The 17,552-nt window shown below is 41.8% G+C and overlaps 1 protein-coding gene across 3 annotated transcripts in view; it reads right to left on the reverse strand.

Moving 5' to 3' along the window:
* The window catches only part of adamtsl4 (ADAMTS like 4), a 58,564-nt gene extending 42,362 nt beyond the window's left edge, over positions 1–16,202 (reverse strand). For 2 of the 3 annotated variants that reach the window (XR_015777948.1, XM_042489443.2), the window contains exons 1-4: positions 15,817–16,202; positions 13,612–13,675; positions 7,262–7,842; positions 5,011–5,710 (exon numbers count right to left, since the gene is read on the reverse strand). Coding sequence is in view for 2 of the 3 variants with exons in the window: in XM_042489443.2 (XP_042345377.2) it covers positions 5,011–5,710; positions 7,262–7,842; positions 13,612–13,675; positions 15,817–15,839 (1,368 nt within the window). In the remaining variant the exon portion in view is untranslated. The remainder of the gene's footprint in view (positions 1–5,010; positions 5,711–7,261; positions 7,843–13,611; positions 13,676–15,816) is intronic. The other variant, XM_042489442.2, reaches the window with a different exon arrangement.
* Between the last annotated feature and the right edge of the window lie 1,350 nt (positions 16,203–17,552).

The following is a 17,552-nucleotide window of genomic DNA, read 5'->3' on the forward strand; positions in this document are numbered from 1 at the left end:
GCCTCACTCACTGTTGCAGAGGCAAACACTTTGTGATTCATTGCAAATATTTACTTTGAAGAGGCGGACAGAAAGGCGAAAGGGACTGGTTTGAGAATCATAAAAATCAAAGACTTGGGAGAGAGGAGAGGACGGGAAGAGGAGTGTGTCTTTCTGTGAAATGACTGCTTCAAGCTGGTGTGTCTCTCTGCTGTTTTTCTTTTTAGACAGCTTCTTCTCAAATTCCACCTTTTCCTCCCCTCTCCCTCTGACAGAATAACTTCTCCTCTGGTTACACTCTGTGCTCGCTCCCACAAACACACATACACACTTTTCCATGAATCCCTCTCTTCCTCTGACACAAACTTCCTCTTGTCTTCCTGCAGAATCTTTTTCTCTCCATCCTGCTCTACTTGCCGCTGGCTCCTTTTACTCCTCTGTCTCCTTCACCAACAGGACCGCCTATGCCCGTTATACTCAACTTACGACCCCCGAGCCAAACTTGGCCCCTGACAGTGCGCCGAGTGGCCCTCACCTATTTTCTAACTCATTTTTTTGGGCTTTTATTGTACCTAAAGTGCCAGAGTGCATAAAAAAAGCATCAAAATCGAGCTTGTTTATAATAAAAAAGTTCCAGTGGAGGATCATCTGTACAATGTCCTAAAATCCTAGAAATGTCCTAAAATCCTGGAAACCTCCTTAAATCATAGAAATGTCTTGAAATCCTAGAAACATCCTAAAATCCTTTAATTGTCCTGAAGTCCTAGAAATGTCCTAAAATCCACAAGAGGTACTAAAATTGTAAAAACGTGTATGTGGCTGCTTCCCCTGGTATCCTGTCATTTTGCAAATGTGTCCCCCAAGCAAAGCAAGTTGAGTATCCCTGTCCTACACACACACACACCTCAACACACACATCCTCACCAGCATCCATCTCCATTTCATCTGTCCCTCACTCCCTCTCCACCTTTTCTCGCCCCTCGCCCTTTAGCTCGCCCTCCCACTACTGTGTGCAGATTTTTCTAAAAACAGTACTTTCTTTCACTACTACTTAACCGCGTCACTTCCTTCACAATAACACTCACTCACACACACTCTTCCCCTTCTGCCCTTCTCATTTCCTCTGTCCCTCTCTTGGTTCCCCACTTGCTTCTACGCAACAGCAAAAACATGCACACACACACATACAGCCAATCACACTTGTGACGGGCCTCAGGCTCGGTGTGTTATGACAAACACACCTAACAGATAATAGGATGTGTCACACTCTGTCTGGCTCACTCCCTCAATCACACACACATATACAGAACATACAGGCCTGGGCAAAGTCCTGCATTCATCAGCACGTAAACCTTCAAACAATGAAAAGACGTATAAAAATGTGAACCATGCAGGAGCAAACAAGGCTACAGCAGTGGCTAATGCTGGGTAAATATGTAACCCAATGAGTCAGCCTCAGCCGTCACAGGACTGCTATTAGCGCTGCTGGCACACACAGGGCGAGTATTCTGCCAGCTACTAAATCTGTTTTAACATGGGGGACTATCACACAGAGCCGGGCAGGGAGAAAGAGAGGGGGATGAAAGAGGGCAAGAAAGGCTGCCAAATTATCTAAAGAGAGAAAAGTCAAGGGCCCTCGAGTGCCAACCTGGCCCCACATTCAAGAGTCTACTTCCACCTCGATTAGAGCCAGTTGTGTGAGTGAAAATGCATAAGTGTGTGGATGTATTTTAACTTTAATCTTATCATCTGCCCCTACGCTCTCACTTAAGACGGACCTGCTATAAGTGGTCTGCTGAAATAAATAACTTGCTCACATGTCACTGAGTATTTTTGTCCCGTGATCAAATCTTAAAGGGGACAATGTATCAGTTTGCTTCAGTTTATTTAATTTGTCTGTCCCACTATAGATAACGTGCGATATCTTTCACATGGTTGATGGATTTTCATGAAACCTGAGCATGAATTGAATCTACCACCAAAAAATATCACTCTGATAAGCAAAAGTGAGATCGCACGACATATTGGTTTTTAGTTTTTATGCGCATATCAAGGCCTTGATGTAGTTTAAATTCTTTTTGATCAACATCAAAACTTTTTTTCCTATACATAAGTATGTTAAAATAAGAATCCTGACCATCTTAAGTGCAGTTGCACAGAGACTTTGACGACATAAAGCGTAAAATTTGCAAAAATGATCATAAAGGACATAAATTGACATTCAGCTGGATAGCTAACACTGGCACATTGTTTGTTATCCTTATAAACAGAGACAATGAAAGAATAAGTTAAAAAGATGATGGCAGTTTTTGATAGTTTGTGCTACACATTAGTGTTGTCACCATACTGAGATTTCTCATTTTGATATAATACCTTGAAAAATAGAGATATTCAATGCCATTTTTGATACTTTGGGGAAAAATTATCATTGAAGACAATGATGACTTTTCTTGACTTGGTTAACAGCAGAGAACAGCAGAATAACTGTAAATTTTAACAATAACACCCCTTTCCCACCAAAATTAGCATGTGAGTTTGGGTTTTTAAATACGGAGAAAAAACACTATAAATAGGAGATTAGACTCCTTTGCTATTGCCACTAAACTGCAGTAGAGTATGCCTGTTTTTTTTTTCTTCTGATGTGTCACATTTAACGTCACAAACTTGCCAGAAAACAGGTTAGTTAACAACAGAAAGCAGCATGGAGGCCAGTGAAAAAGTTATGCTGGTTACTTTGTTATATCTGTTACTTCTTCAGTTTCTCTTTCAAACTCGGTGTGCTGCTCGGACGGAGACAGATGGAATTTGTGGCGGTGCATCAATGAATTATGCTGGAGGAGGGGCAAAAGTCATCCACCCAGGTGTCGTATTTCCATTAAATACAAAACCCAGATGTTGGGTGGTAGTGGTTTTTCATCTAGTGGAAGAGGGGCTTGAGAGAGAGCGAGAAAGCGAAGCTGGTGTTGGTGCATCAACACTCTATATATGTGTACTGAAACCATTTTGAATAATTTGAATCAATATGTATCGATAAACTGATATTTTAGCAACGCTGCTACACGCACATTTCAGTGTCATCCCAAATTCTACAGGCATTGTGCATAAAATCCACAAATCAGTTATTTGTTACAAATTGCATCACTAAAATAAGTTATCATTCACATTTATTGACTGGAGGAAGACGCTGCATTTGCAGGTGTTACATTTTTGTGCTTGTGATTGAAAAAAAAAAACACATTCAAGCTGAAGTCTATGACTTTCCACATGTCGCTCTCTTTAGGGCCAAGAAATGACTGACTGAAGCTTGAAAAATGGCGAAGATGTTTGAAGTCTGTGTGAAAGCCTGTTGCTAATTTAAAGCAGCCATTTAAAAAAAAAAAGGTGGAAAATGTGCATGTTAGCCAAGTGAGATACGGCAGCTGATTTAGATTAACGTATGTGAAAAGTGTCAGGTGTGTTAATGTAAGGGCAGGTGCCGCCTCACAATGTCTAACATGATTTCTATGCTTTCAAACAGTGACTCCCATCCACGGGGTCTTTGAGGGAGTTCGAGGGGGTCCCCAGAAAAATGGTGAATAGTTTATTTTCTGTATTTAACGTAAATAAGTTCAGTACATACCAACAATTATTTTCAGATGGAGATCCTGAAGCAAACTCTGTGATTTCATGTGTATCGATTTAGGGGTGTTTGACACAGAGATGTTTGAGAATCATTGCTTTAACTCTTTGAAACTTAAGCAAATGAGATTTCTTTCAAAAACATGGCGAAATAAAGGCAATGAGCAACTTTTTAAGAAATGATCCACAAATGATCCACAAATTGCATTACTATTGATCTATATCTATCTATTAAGGGAAATGTCTTGGGTAAAAGAAAAATGCTAGGGAAAAACTACATTTATAGTTACTATTTCAATTTATGTTACAGAATTATTATAATATTTTAGTCATTTTTTCCAAGTTTTGTTTGCCTTTTTTCCAACTTGTATTCCTTTTTTTTTATTTGAGTTTGTTTTGGGGGTTTTGTTTGGGTTTTTTAAACTAATTTTAATGTAAATTTCTTGTACATTTCACTACTTCCATGTTAATTTTGGGGTTGTTTCTTCTTATGTTGCTCATTTCCCTCTTCCCATGTATTTGACACAAAGCAAGCCAATTTGCTCAGGTTTCAGACAGTTAAAATATTCTGCAGTACCGATAGATACAGAATACACCAATCAAAAGAACAGTATGGATTGGATCTCTAAAAGAAACACCTGATCGCTAAAAACTATCCATATTCACTCTCAATCTCACATTTAATTGAGTGAAATCAAGCGTGGCATTCCAGTCTCAGTGAAACCTGAGTTACTGCGAGGCCGACCTCAGTTTCTCACCTGTGTGTCAAGGGTGAGTTGGCCCATCTGACACAACCAGCCCGTCTGTGTGTAGGCTGCTCTTTTGGAAGCATGTACACACACTTTGCTACTTAAAATGCTCCGCAACGAGCTGCACTGAGAGGTATGATGCAGGTCGCAATCATCCAATCATCCCTGCAGGACACGAGCCAGACAGGACGTCACATCAATACACACTGTTCCACTGACACAAACACATTTACACACACTGACACACGGGTTCTGGCGCATATTTATCCTCACACATATGTGCAATCAGTCGCAAAGACACGTGTATAGCTTCACAGCGGAGGTGTGTATTCTGGTTGCGACCCAGAATACACGCATGCGGGAGCAGTCAGTTTCCATCCGAGTGCTCATGGACAACCGGCTAGTGTTGGAGCCGGGGAATGATCTACCTATCAAATACACTCTGCTGACCTTCAGCTCCTCAGTTTACGCCCGCGTAACTGCTCCCTTCAGCACACGGCGTGCATATAAATCAAGTATGACTGCAGGCTGAATAAAGCAGAGGTGAGCAGGGACGCACACTCTGAGGAGCGGGCGTGAAAGTGAACTACTGAGGTTATTAAAAGTGTGTGAAGCCAGTGAGTTAAGAGGTTTTGTTTCTGGGGTTTATGAGTGAAGATCTTACCTGCGAAAAACACCTGCGGTACTCCTTCTCCGGCCCGGAGCATCTGATCACCTGAGGAGCTCCTCTTCCTCCATCCCTGCCTGATTCCGCTCCAAGGTGCGGGATGTGGGGGTGCTGGAGTGGGTAGATGTCGCCAGCGGGTTGGATGTGGGGGCTGAAGCCTGGGTGGAGCTCCCTGTCTCTGTGCACGGGGCTGGGGCGGTGGAGAGGAGGGGAATAAGGTGACGAGATGGCAGGGGAGTTTGGGCGGGAGAGAGGAGAATTGGGATGAGGCGGTGCGGTGACAGAGTGCCAGTCAAACTGGCGGCGGCTGGTTAGGAAAGATGGCGATGAGGAGCGTGACAAGGAGTGAGGAGGTGGGGCTCGCTCTCTTGCCCTCCCGTGCTCTGTATTGCTTTGTCTGTCAGCGTGGCGGTGTGGGTTGCTGGTTGTGGTGGTCGTCGTGGGAAACTCGTCAGCAGCAGGCACATCTGTGCCCTCCTCCTCCTCGTCCTCCTCACGCCTCCCTGCTGCCCTGTCCTCGCCATCACTTCCAATCTCCTCTTTTCTGTCGTTCTCTGCGTCTTCGTCAGTGAGAACAGGTGGAGTTTCAACGTCAGTGCCGTTAACAGTGTGGCGCGCCTGCCGGTTGGGGCGATGCAGAGGCAGAGAGAACGGGACCCTGCCGTACCCAAACTGACCCGGACGGATAGCGGAAGGCCTGCGAGTCAAAAAGAAAGACATAAAGAACAAATAAGAAGAATGAGGAAGTATTTAAAAGGATTTACAGATGGACAGAGAGAGCCAGAGGCAGTGAGAGAGATAAAGAAAACAGAAACACAGGATACATTTCAGCTCATGTTCGCTGTCCAACATAATCATAACCGACACAGAGTCAGCCCGCTGCAGTGAGCAGGCAGAGTAAGCACAGCCTGTTTGCATGACAAAAGCCAGAAGTAATGATGTAATAACACAGCAAATACCAGCTATGGGCATAACTCCAACTCCCAACACTCAAAACATCATAACAAACCCTCTCTAATGCCTAAACAATGTCAGCACTTTAACTAATGGCACCTGAATAAATTGTGAGCATGTGCACCAAATGGTGCTCTGAGGAATCTTTTGTTTTGGTGATGTCTTTGTTGATTAATCATCAGTGTTTCTGTGTTTCCCAGAGGTCACAGAGGTTTTAAGCCATGTCATCAGTACTTAATTGCCAGCGAGGCAAATCTCACTTCCTGTTTGCTGGAGTCTTTTCCTGGAAAAAAAACTGGGTGCTCAGCTGCTCAAGCTTCCTTTAACTGGAAATTGATTGAATCACTGACTTTTGACCTTTTATCTACAAGAAAATGTTTCAACAAATCATTTTTTGAAAATGTATAATGACATATTGGCCTGTAAATTTAACCAGACAATAATAACCAAAATACATACTGAGTGGTACATTCAGTATGTGAAAATAGAATTTACAGGGACAGTTTACCTCAAAATCAAAAATAAATATTTTTCCTCTTACATGCAGCACTATCTATCAACTGAGATGTTTTGGTGTGAGTTGCCGAGTGTTGGAGATGTCGGCCGTAGAGACGTCTGGAAGTAGATAGCACTTGGCTTGTGGAACTCAAAGCAAATAAAAAAGAAAAAAAATATTTGAAAAGCTCAACAGAAATGTCTCTTTCCAGAAATCATGACCCAATTACTCAAGATAATCCACAGACTTAGTTGTGAGCAAAGAAATATTTTCTTTCTCCCGAGCAGAATCACAGAGCACAAGGAAGTGTACTACTCACGACAGCACGAGATGAAACGTTAATGGCATCGTCCTTGGCCGAACTTTAATGCCAGCTAGCTCAGTGGTGCTAGGTGAACTAGCAGTAGATGCACACTTCCTCCTGAGCAATTATAAAGTAAATGGGTGTAGTTCAGCAGACAGAAAATAGTTCCTACATGAATCTGCTCACAACGAGGTCTGTGGATTATCTTGAGTAACCAGGTCACGATTTGTGGACACAGACATTGCTGTTGAGTTTTCAATGTATTTTTTATTCGACCTTTAAGCACCACAGGCCGAGTGCCATCTGGTTTCACAATATCAGAGAGAAGGCAGACGTCTCTACGAGCGATATCTTTAACGCTCAACAACTCACACCAAAACAATCTACACTGATGAATCGCACGACAGGTAGGAGGAAGGATATGGATTTTTGATTTTAGGGTAAACTCTACCTTTAACTCTGTGAGAGGCTAACGGGCTCGTTCTCTCACTCACCTCCTCGCAGGCAAACCGTCCCGATTGGTGGAGACAGACCTTCTGCTCCCTGCAGCCCTCGCTGCTCCCGGATTGGTCGGCCTCCTGATGGTACGAGCTGGCTGGTTGTAGCTGTGTGAAGGAGCGTGATAGGGCGATCGGTAAACAGACACATGGTCTTGATTGGTTGAGGGGAATTCTGGCTGGTAAAAAGGAGGGTTTTGATTGGTCTGTCCCGGTACAGGAGCTCCTCCTCCTCCCACGGCATTGGTATTCCGATAGAGAGACAACCCTGGGTTGCGATTGGTGGGGATCGATGGGGGGTGATAAGGCTGGTGTTGTCCGGGGTAACGAGGAGGGTAGAAGGGACGTGCAGGTGAGATGACAGGACCGCCGATGCCGCCGGGCAAATAACCTGCCCAGTTAGGTGGAGAGTGGGAGAGGGGAGGAGCGTGTGAGGGTGGAGGAGGTAAACACGTCCTGCTCCTCTGTGAGACGCCCACGCCGCAGGTCTGAGAGCAGTCAGACCAATCCCCCCAGACTGACCACACCCCCTCCACAGGCTCCGCTTCAAACACCTGTCTGGACCGTCTGCCTGCCACCTAACAGACATAAACACAGGAAACTGAAAATATTAATTACATACAGTATAAACCAGAGCGCTGCCAGACCACAAGGAAACCATATGACTCCAAAAAAAATCAGAGTAATAATTCCCAGATTCCAAAGTGATGTCTTTAAACAGCTTGTTTTGTTCATTCAATGTCTAAAACCCAACAAAATTCGAACAGACGACCAATAACTGAAATTAAACAGAGAAAGGAAAACATCTAATTTGGGAAGGTGGAACTCGAAAACTTGGGGATTCGTTTTTACTTTTTTGTTTGAAAATTACTGAAATTGATCACCAAAACAGCTTAAGATTCATTTTCCATTTTCTGCCGCTTTAACTAATTGATACATTGAGAAAATATTCACATTTGAAAAACTAAAAGCGAGTATTTTTTTTTGTTGCCATTTCTGCTTAAGAATTACTGAAATAAGTATTGTATGCCTGTGTGTGCTTTATGTGTGTATTTATGTTAACTGTTGTCGTGTCTTATGCTGGTACCATGTCCTCTAATTTTAATTTAGCAGTTATGATATATACAGACAGACAGACAGATAGACAGATAGACAGATAGATAGATAGATAGATATTCCTTTCTATTATTTTCCTATATTAAGAAAATGATCAAAAAAAAATTATCAAAGGAGTTGCCCTTTTTGTGGTAATTACCTTACCTTGCATTTGTCCGTGCTACATATTCCCTTATCACTGCCTGTCAACACCCCCAACAACAAAATACTGACTTTAAACAAAAGCTCATCTGTTCATGAGGTAACTGCTCTATCATCACCACCTTTCAGCTTCAGCAGTACCTGTGTGAGGCCACTGTGAATATCTCTGTACCTTTATCTTAGTGTCTTTAACCTGGTTACCAGAACAAAACATAGACCAAGTAAAATTATGTTAAAAAATGGGCTACCGAACTAAAAAAAATATGAGTGTTCCTAATTTAACCTTTGGAAACCCGAACAAATTGGCTAAATTTCTTTTTAAAAAACATGGGAAGGAGGTAAAAGGAAGCGTTAGAAGAAATTAATGAAAAATGAACAAAAAAATCTATTAAAAAAATAAATACATGAATAAAAAAACAAACAAAAAAATAAAATTACTTATTAAAAAAAGAAAAAAGAAAACAAGGAAAGGCCCTAGAGAGGTGGTGAAAAATTAATAATTTTCGGTGATATTACTTAAAATATGTTACAGTAATTACAAATTTGGCTATACATTTTTCATTTATTTTATTTTATTTTAGAAAATATTTTTCTAAATGTACTAATATCTTGTAATTTGGGAAACATTTCTTACCAAGTTGCTAATTGCATTATTTCTCGGGTTTTTAAAAGAAATCAAACCGATTTACTCGGGGCTCAAAGGTTTAAATACTTGTCTGAAAGCCGCTCAAAAAAGCGGTTACTGCAGCAACTCTATCTCGTTTCACATGACAACTTAGAGATAGAGGTGAAAAAGTTCAGATTTTGTGTTGCATTTTGTGAAAATTTGATTAAAAAGTCAGTTTTCATTATGTTTTGTACACAAATTCCAAATGTTTGAGGTGAATGAAAACCTTCGCCAGTTAAAAAAAAGTCTGGCTGGTTTAAAAAAAAGTATTTTAATTGAACTGAAAGTGCTCTACAACTGACTGTAACCTTACCTCCACTGTAAAAAGGTGCAAACTGCCAGCCTTGGCAATATTTTGAAGAAGTACTTAACTTAGTAAAAGCGTTGCCATTGCAAAATCAAAAATCTCTGGAAGGACTTATTTCTTCACAGTCCACTGATGAGCTGCAGTCTCGTGAGTTTCCTTCCTCTGAGGCCAAAATATAAATCCTGAACCTTTCATAGTTCACTCGGGCTTAGAGGAGACTCGGTCACCTGCCAGCAGCTTATGAGCAGATGGATAAAGTCATTGGAGTTGGTGTTGTATAAACGTGCTGCAGAAACGACGGGCGGATCTGGCTGTGCATGTGTTTGTATATGTGTGAGTGTACGTATGTAGGTGCCAGGCTGACACTTTGATGTCGTCCTCTGTGGCTGCAGATAGACGTTTCACCTCTCATTTCATAACTGAAGCACTGGCCTGGTTGGCAGAGCCGCAAACATCATGAGAGCTGAACAAAAGTTTCCATTCAGAAAGAACCAAAACATAAATCTGCGCTCCACTTCTCCTCCCTCTCCCCCCTCTCTCTTTGAGTGTGTACATTTGTGTGTACATGGGCGAGTAAACACACTGTACAAACTTTTTTGTGGGTTTGCGGAGAGAGTGGACAGGTGTAAGAGGCATACTTGTGTGTTTGTGTGCTCTGGTGCTGCATTATCCAGATTTCCAGGCTCTGTCTGAGGTAAAATGGCAGGAGGGTGGGAGAAAAGGAAGGAGAAAGGGGTGAGAGAGATGGAGGGAGGGTGGGAGGCAGACAGGCCTAATGACTCTGAGTGTGTGTGTTTCTGGAGGGGAGGTTTGGTCTGTTGTAATGAGTGACATCAAACACACAGCTGCCACATAACTGGGACCATTAATGAGCTCCGTGCAGTGACCCTGCAGCAGCCACCGCTGACCTCTGGAGCTACTGGTTAAACTCCTGCGACACTGTGCTGCCAGGCCCGAACCAGACCAGACCAGGAGTGGAGCTGTGAATTCTGCCTCCCCAGTTATTACATTTTTAAAAAGGCAAATGATCTTACTACTGTGGGCCCCCCACAGCTGTGGGCCCCTTTAAAGGTTCACACATTTTAAATTCTGTCTTAAAACAATACTGACATGCCCATATGAACAATGAAATCTTTACAACTTCATTGTCACAAAGAAACATTTTAGCTTAAACACAGTCAATGTGCAAAACTCAACAGTGACGTAAATAAAATTACCATGAATTTTTTTTAAAGTTAAAATAAGAAAAAGACTGTCGTCTTAGACTTCAGGATGTGTTTACTTACAATAATACCGGCCTTACAGTATGTACATGTACAGCAGAGTACAAAGGTCATCTCAGAACCAGGTTTTTCAGCTGAACTCAAGGATTAAATGTAATTTATAGGTTAAGTATCGTAATCCTCTTAAAACTACAGTAACAGATTTTTTTCCAATTGGGGGCAGCGGAAACAAGATGTAAAAACAACAGTAACATATTCTCATCTTTAAAAAGTCTAGTGTGCAGGATTTAGTGGCATCTAGTGGTGAATGTGCAGAATGCAACCGACTGAACTTTCTCCCTTGTGCCAGTTGTATAGAAACACTACGGCGGCTGACACGAAAACACAAAATGCCAAAACCTCTATCTACAGCCAGTTATTGGTTTGTCCATTCTGGGCTACTGTGACAGTATAGCAAACTCTATTGAAGAGGACTCGCTCCATATGTAGATATAAACACAACAATTCTTAATTTCTGGTGATTTTACACTAATGAAGACATTGTGTCTGAACTGATGAATATTCACTCTTTTGTTACCTCCGTTTTTGCAGCTATCGATTCTGCAGGAAATATCGGGCTCTTAAGCTGCTAAATGATCCACTATGTTCACTAGCTAGTTTCTGTAACTGTTCAGTGCTGAGCAGGTTGTGGGTTTTTTAGAGCTTTTTCAATTAAAACTGCTGCCTTCTGCAGTCGAACATAGCACTACGAGAGGATTACAACTAAATGGTGACGCAAGATTTGCGAAACTCTCTTGAGCTGCTTCAAATATTCTTATCTCACTGTTTAATGGTGCGACAGCAGTGTGTTTATGATTTGGTTTAGAAATAAAAAAAGCACTTGGTTAAGGTTAGTAAAAGATCATGGTTTGAATTAAAATAATCACTTGAAATATGAAACATGAAATTTTGCAAGAGTGTGTGCAAATCTGGGGTTACTTTGTAGACACGACCCAATGAGAGTGAACCGACACAGTAAAGTTTTAGCCTGACAGCTCCAATAAAATCTTAATTCTCCGGAGCTTCATCAATGCAAACAACTACTTTCACATTTTCATTTGATAAATGACTAGAAAAACAGTAATTATTATAGAAACTTTAAGCCAAATAAACTATTTAGGGGCTTGGTATTCGTGCTCAATACAAAAAATGACACATAGGTGAATTAAATTCCAACAATCTTATGGTGTGTTCAATGTAATCTTGTAAAAAGTTGTTTTTTGCAAAAATTTTAATAAATGCAACTTTTTGAAGGAGAAATGTGTGAAAAGCTCTGCACTCTGCGGTAGGGCTGTGAACTCAGGCGCGCCCCTCCCCTCCCACACCTGCCCATTTTTCAGGCTTTTTTCACATTCCAGGGAGGAGGCACTCAAGCCAAAAGTGAGGGGGGGTTTTACTTTCTCTTTATGGTTATCGACCAAAATAACCCAATACCAAGTAGTATAAAAACTCCAGTCAAACAGCACAGCAATCGATCATTTTTGTACCAGGATCTGGGAAAAAATGGTAATTTGTGATGTTTTTCTAGCAGCCAATCACCACAAGCGTTTTAGATTTAATCCGACATGCAATTGGCCCACTACTGTGGCAGCAATAACTTACAGTCTGCGGTAGGGGTCGACTGATATTGGCTTTTCGGGGTCAATGCTGGTTATTAATAGTTAATAAGACTGCTAGCAAATATTTGGAACTGTTATGAATTTACAATAAAAATGAAAATCTTTCTGTCAATATTTAGACTTTGGAATATAACAAACTCCAACACAAAACTTTGTTGAAATGCCTTTAGCAAATGTGTAATCAAAATGTTCACAATCATAAACAGCAAGTTCCTGGCAACTTTTTTATAAAGTCATGTAAAAAATTTGAAAAAAAAAAAAAAGGAATACATAAAAATAGCTCCCTGAAGTTTTACAAGTAAAAGTGTCTCCCATGCGGACGCTTTTTTCCCACTTTTTAATTAATTTTATCGGCGAGCATTGAAATAAAGCGCAGATACAGATAATCCAAAAAATGTTAAATATCAGCTCCAATAATCGGCCAGGCCAATAATGTGTCGAACCCTAGTCTGCGGTGTGCTGAAGTTAGCGTGGTTGGCAGTTCAGCATGCCAAAATGCCACACAAAGGTTTGAAAGTGTGGATAAACGACATGCCTGTGGTGTCTGGTGCTGTTTTGCGCAACTGAATGCTTTCATTCACATGATGCGTGTCTAATGAAGTTGAAAAAAAAGGGTTTTAAACTCTGTACTATTCATATCTGCATCATTTTAAAGGAAATGGTATTGGTATCCTAATTTTTTTAAACAATATCTAGCAAAATTGAGGTCTAAAGTTCTGTGGAAACTGATCTATAGACAGTTTTAGTTAAATCGAGCGGCTGTCTTCCAGAGTTATTCTTTCTAGTACAAACTCCCTCTTTGTGTTTTCTTGGATGGTGTTTCCCTGCTTAGCTCCAGTGGAGGGATGCTGGAAGGCATCCACTTGATTTGCCTGACTTCACTGGTGAAGCCTCAGATTAGCTTTGGCTGCACATGCATTTTTGGAAAGAATGGTTACGGCACATGCCACAAAACCGCAGCGGTCTCCAGCCGGGGACCTTTGTTGCATGTCATACCCCATCTATCGCCTCCCTTTCAAGTCTGCCTCTTCGCTGTCCAATAAAGGCAAAAACGAAAAATAAAATCTCTTTGAAGCCAGTTTGAACATTTGCAGCTCCTCCAATGTGCACATGGGCCGGTCAGGAATGTTTTAACATGTGAAAAACTGTGAATCTGCCCTTTAATTGTCACCTTTCACCCCTCTATCATGATGCTGTTGTCTGTGGATCTCACTTTTAATGAGCTAATGACTCACCTTCCTCTTGGCTGCCTTGGTCACGGAGGTCGTGACCACCACAAAGCCCCACAGCACATAGAGCCTGCAGGGATGAAGAACAGATTTCAGACATCAGCAGGTTGAATAAGGTCTTTTGTAAACGACATAATTGCTCCATGACCTAAACGTCGAATTGGTATATGCTGCACGAACTCACAGAGACCTTCATTGTTCTCTGTCCAATGGTCATCAGCTCTCCTGAACCCCCCCGAAATGTAAATTTAGTTTAAAAACAGTGTTAAACGGTGTTGAGTGAACACCCTATCATATGTTCCAGTGACCTAACTGTACCTCAGCAACCAATTATGCCACTTTCTTTGCCACTACAGGTGGTGTGTGGGCTGCGGAGGGGGTGAACACAAGTTTCTTTTTCCCTTCAGGGGTTCACAGGCAAACATCTCAATCAATGTGGGGAAGCCTGGGAGGCGCTAACAAACTAATGGGTTTAAACAGCAAGAATGTTTTCCCTCCGCATGCCTCTCTCTGGGACTATATACACACCCTGAGGATGTGGCTTTTAACACACACACAAAATAACACACTAAATCAGTCTCAACATCCAAAATCATCTTGTAAGGTGACATTTTTTTAATTTGAGGTCGGTTTTTCAAAAGTTGGTTTTGTGGTTGGAACTGGTGTTGAATGTCTGCTTTAATTTTGGGTTGATGTCCTTAAATTTGACATGAAGCTACTTTAGGAAGACCCACAACAGCAGTGCCATGTAAGAAAGTATTTGTTTTTTCCAATGTTGAGTCTTTAAAGCAGGGACATTCAACTTGCTTTGCTTGGGGGCCACTTTTACAAAACGACTGGGGGCCAGGGGCCAGTCGCAGCAGCCCCCTACATGTTTCTAGAATTTTAGGATGTCTTTAGGATTTTAAGATATTTCTCAGAATTGAGGACGTTTTGAGGACTATAGGACATTTCTAGTGTTTTAGGACATTTCTAGGATTTTTTGCAATTTCTAGGGTTTTAGGACATTTCACAGACTTAAGGATGTTTGAAGGATTTTGTGTAATTCCCCAGATTTTGGGAAGTTGCAAGGATATTAGGAAATGTCTTGTATTTAAAGACCTTTCTAGTATTTTAGGACATTTGTAGAATTCTAGGACATTTCTTTAAATTTAGGACATTCCTGGGATTTTAGGAATTTCTCAGAATTTTAAGGGTGTTTCTAGGATTTTAGGACATTAGGGGCTTCACTAGGACCTCTGTTGGTGGGTGTGAGGAACCTTTCGCTTCTTTTTATTTAACAAGCTGTTTTGATGCCATTTTATGCACTCTGGCACATTATATACACTAAAATACAAAAAAATCCCAGTGTGAATAACTTTATTTATTATTTATTGTGAATTAGGCATCCTATCAGGGGGCGAGGGCCATAAGCTGAGTATCACTGCTTTAAAGCCTTATTTTTCTCCTCTAAGGTGAGAGGTTTCAGATAAATATACTCGCTTAAAAAGAAAAACAGAAGTTCTGCTCATACTTGTGGTTTATCACAACAATCTCCACGAGACAAGTGCACTGGAAACAAGTGGAATACCATCTGTTCATCTGCCAAGAAAACAGCCTGAACATGATACTACACGACTCGCTAAGATGGACAATTCAGCGCTCACCACGCGAACTAAACCATCACCGCAATCACCAGTCCGCAGGCCACATGTAGTCAGAGTAATTGGTCCCTTCTTCCCAGTGTGGTGCACCGCCGTGGTCTCTGGAAGCCTCCCCTCACCAGACTACATAACTACCCCGAAATGCACAGACAAAGGTCCCGCACAGTCCGACACAACAGAGCCGCTGAGGCCGAAGTAACGACCCCCTACCCGGCTCCACGTTTCCCTGGCCGCTACAGTGGCACATTGTAGAATAAACTCAGAGCCGTGGGGACAGACACGGAGACAGAGATATGCAACAGAGAGGGGGGACACACACAAAAATCCGCCCTGAGCTGAGAGACAAACCTAAACCTGGATGCCTTCGGGTAAATTCCTATCATATATCCTGCACACAGCCCCGTGCGCAATGAGAAAGCGTCGTGCGTAAAACCCCAAAACTTTGCCACAAAAGTAAAAACTTTTCCTCAACACAAACGCCGCGCTCGCTCAACGGAGGATGCAAACCCTCCATGTGGTGTTGTGTACAAAAGTGAGAGAGGCAGCAGGTTGCAAAGTCAAACTTTACCTGAAAAGTAAACCGAGCCGCATGCTCCTCCGAGACAACACTCCGCGACTAATCACCGCTATTGATTAGCAGTCCAGGTTCACTGATTGGGTTGTGGTCCGTTGCGGTCCGCGTAGTCCTGAAAGAAATGTGATGAAGTCCTGCGAGGGCTTCTTCAGCTCTCTCTCTCTCCCTCTCTCTCTCTCTTTCTGTCCCCTTCCTCCTGTCACAGTCACTCCCAGTGATTTTTGGAGAGTGGGAAGGGTTCCGTTTTTTCTCTCTCTTTCACTCCGTTCACTCGACAAGTTTTTTTGGGGTCCTTATTATAAACTGGTGTGACGCCTGGCAGCCAGGGGGCCTGGGGGGAGAGAAAGAGGGGAGACAGGAGACACAAAATGGACAGATTATCTCTCTCTCCCTTTCACACGCATACACTCCCACTGCCTCTCTCTCTCTCTCCCTCACACACACCTCTATGGCCCCTGACTAAGCTATAATAACTCTCAGAGCCGCTTTCTTAGTTGCACAATCCAGCATAAGAATGCTACATTGTACTGGGTCACACTGATCTGTAGTAATGATCTACTCATTGTCGGAAACAGCCCTGAGCTGGCAGCATCTGCAGCAGGGAAGTACAAAGCTTTACGGGCTTACCATTGTGCCAAAACAAACACTAATTGTTCAGTAACAAAGTGGAAAATGAATGTGGAGAGTGGAAAATGATTTTTTTTTCATATTTTACAGGATGAAATATGGCTGCTGGATCACTGGCAGCATGTTAGTTGGTGTGCAAAAAATATTTTCTGAGTGATATAAACATGTCTGTGTTTTCTCATAACTGTTTAGTGCTCGAAAACAGACATGCCGCACCAGATAAATGCACCCAAGAGACATGCCACTTCTGAGCAGGAGTGATGACTCTGTGTGTGTTTATAAGTGTGTGTGTGTGGGCTGTGAACTCTTCTTGGTTGCGGTTTGAAGTAGATGTGAAAACTGCCTCATGCCAACTTGTTTATGCCATATTTATTTGGTTGTGATCCACCAGCCGTCCCAGTCTGTCTCAAACAGAACAAGCCGACCAAACACAGTCCAGAGGGGACATTGAGGGGGTGAGGAGTGAACCCGAGGTGAAGTGAAAAAAGACAAGTTCTCGGCAGGATAAAGAGCTATAGTCTTTTTTTTATAGAGGCTGATATGTCATGTGTCTCGTGAGGAGACTTCTGATGTACAATGTTAAGCTTTTTGTCCAAATAAGAACAAATGGATTGAAATATTTTGCCAAAACAAAAATTCTTGTACAAAGTTGCACAAATAAGATTTGCTATGCTTCCTCTGTTGAGGTTGGCAGATTCAAATGTACCGCTTTTAAGAGTAAAACTGATTTTGTGTGAGCTGGTCGAGTTCTTAGAAGTGGAAAGTGAGTCCCACTGTTATCCGTATTGTAAAAACTATCATGACGGTCATAGTTGTTTATTTTCTTTTGTGTATTTAAGTTTGCCTACTTTTTGTTAAAAGTGGGGAAAACAGGGCAATTTCTTTTGATTCATCTAGAAATTTCCAACCTGAATCAATAATTTATTAATTTCGTTGCAAACATGAAGGTCTGAAAATCTGATAATAAAATCCATGTGAATGTGTTTTTTATTATTTTTGGACTCTTAGTAGCATCTCTTAGAGTATGTGCTGCCTTCTGGATTTGGTTTATATTAATCAGCAGTGGCTTCTCAGACTTTGAGGCTTCAGCTCAGTCGGCAGAA

The sequence above is a fragment of the Plectropomus leopardus genome, chromosome 11 (assembly GCF_026936395.1).
Source record: "Plectropomus leopardus strain MGB_pleo_1.0 chromosome 11, ASM2693639v1, whole genome shotgun sequence".
Classification (NCBI taxonomy): domain Eukaryota; kingdom Metazoa; phylum Chordata; class Actinopteri; order Perciformes; family Serranidae; genus Plectropomus; species Plectropomus leopardus.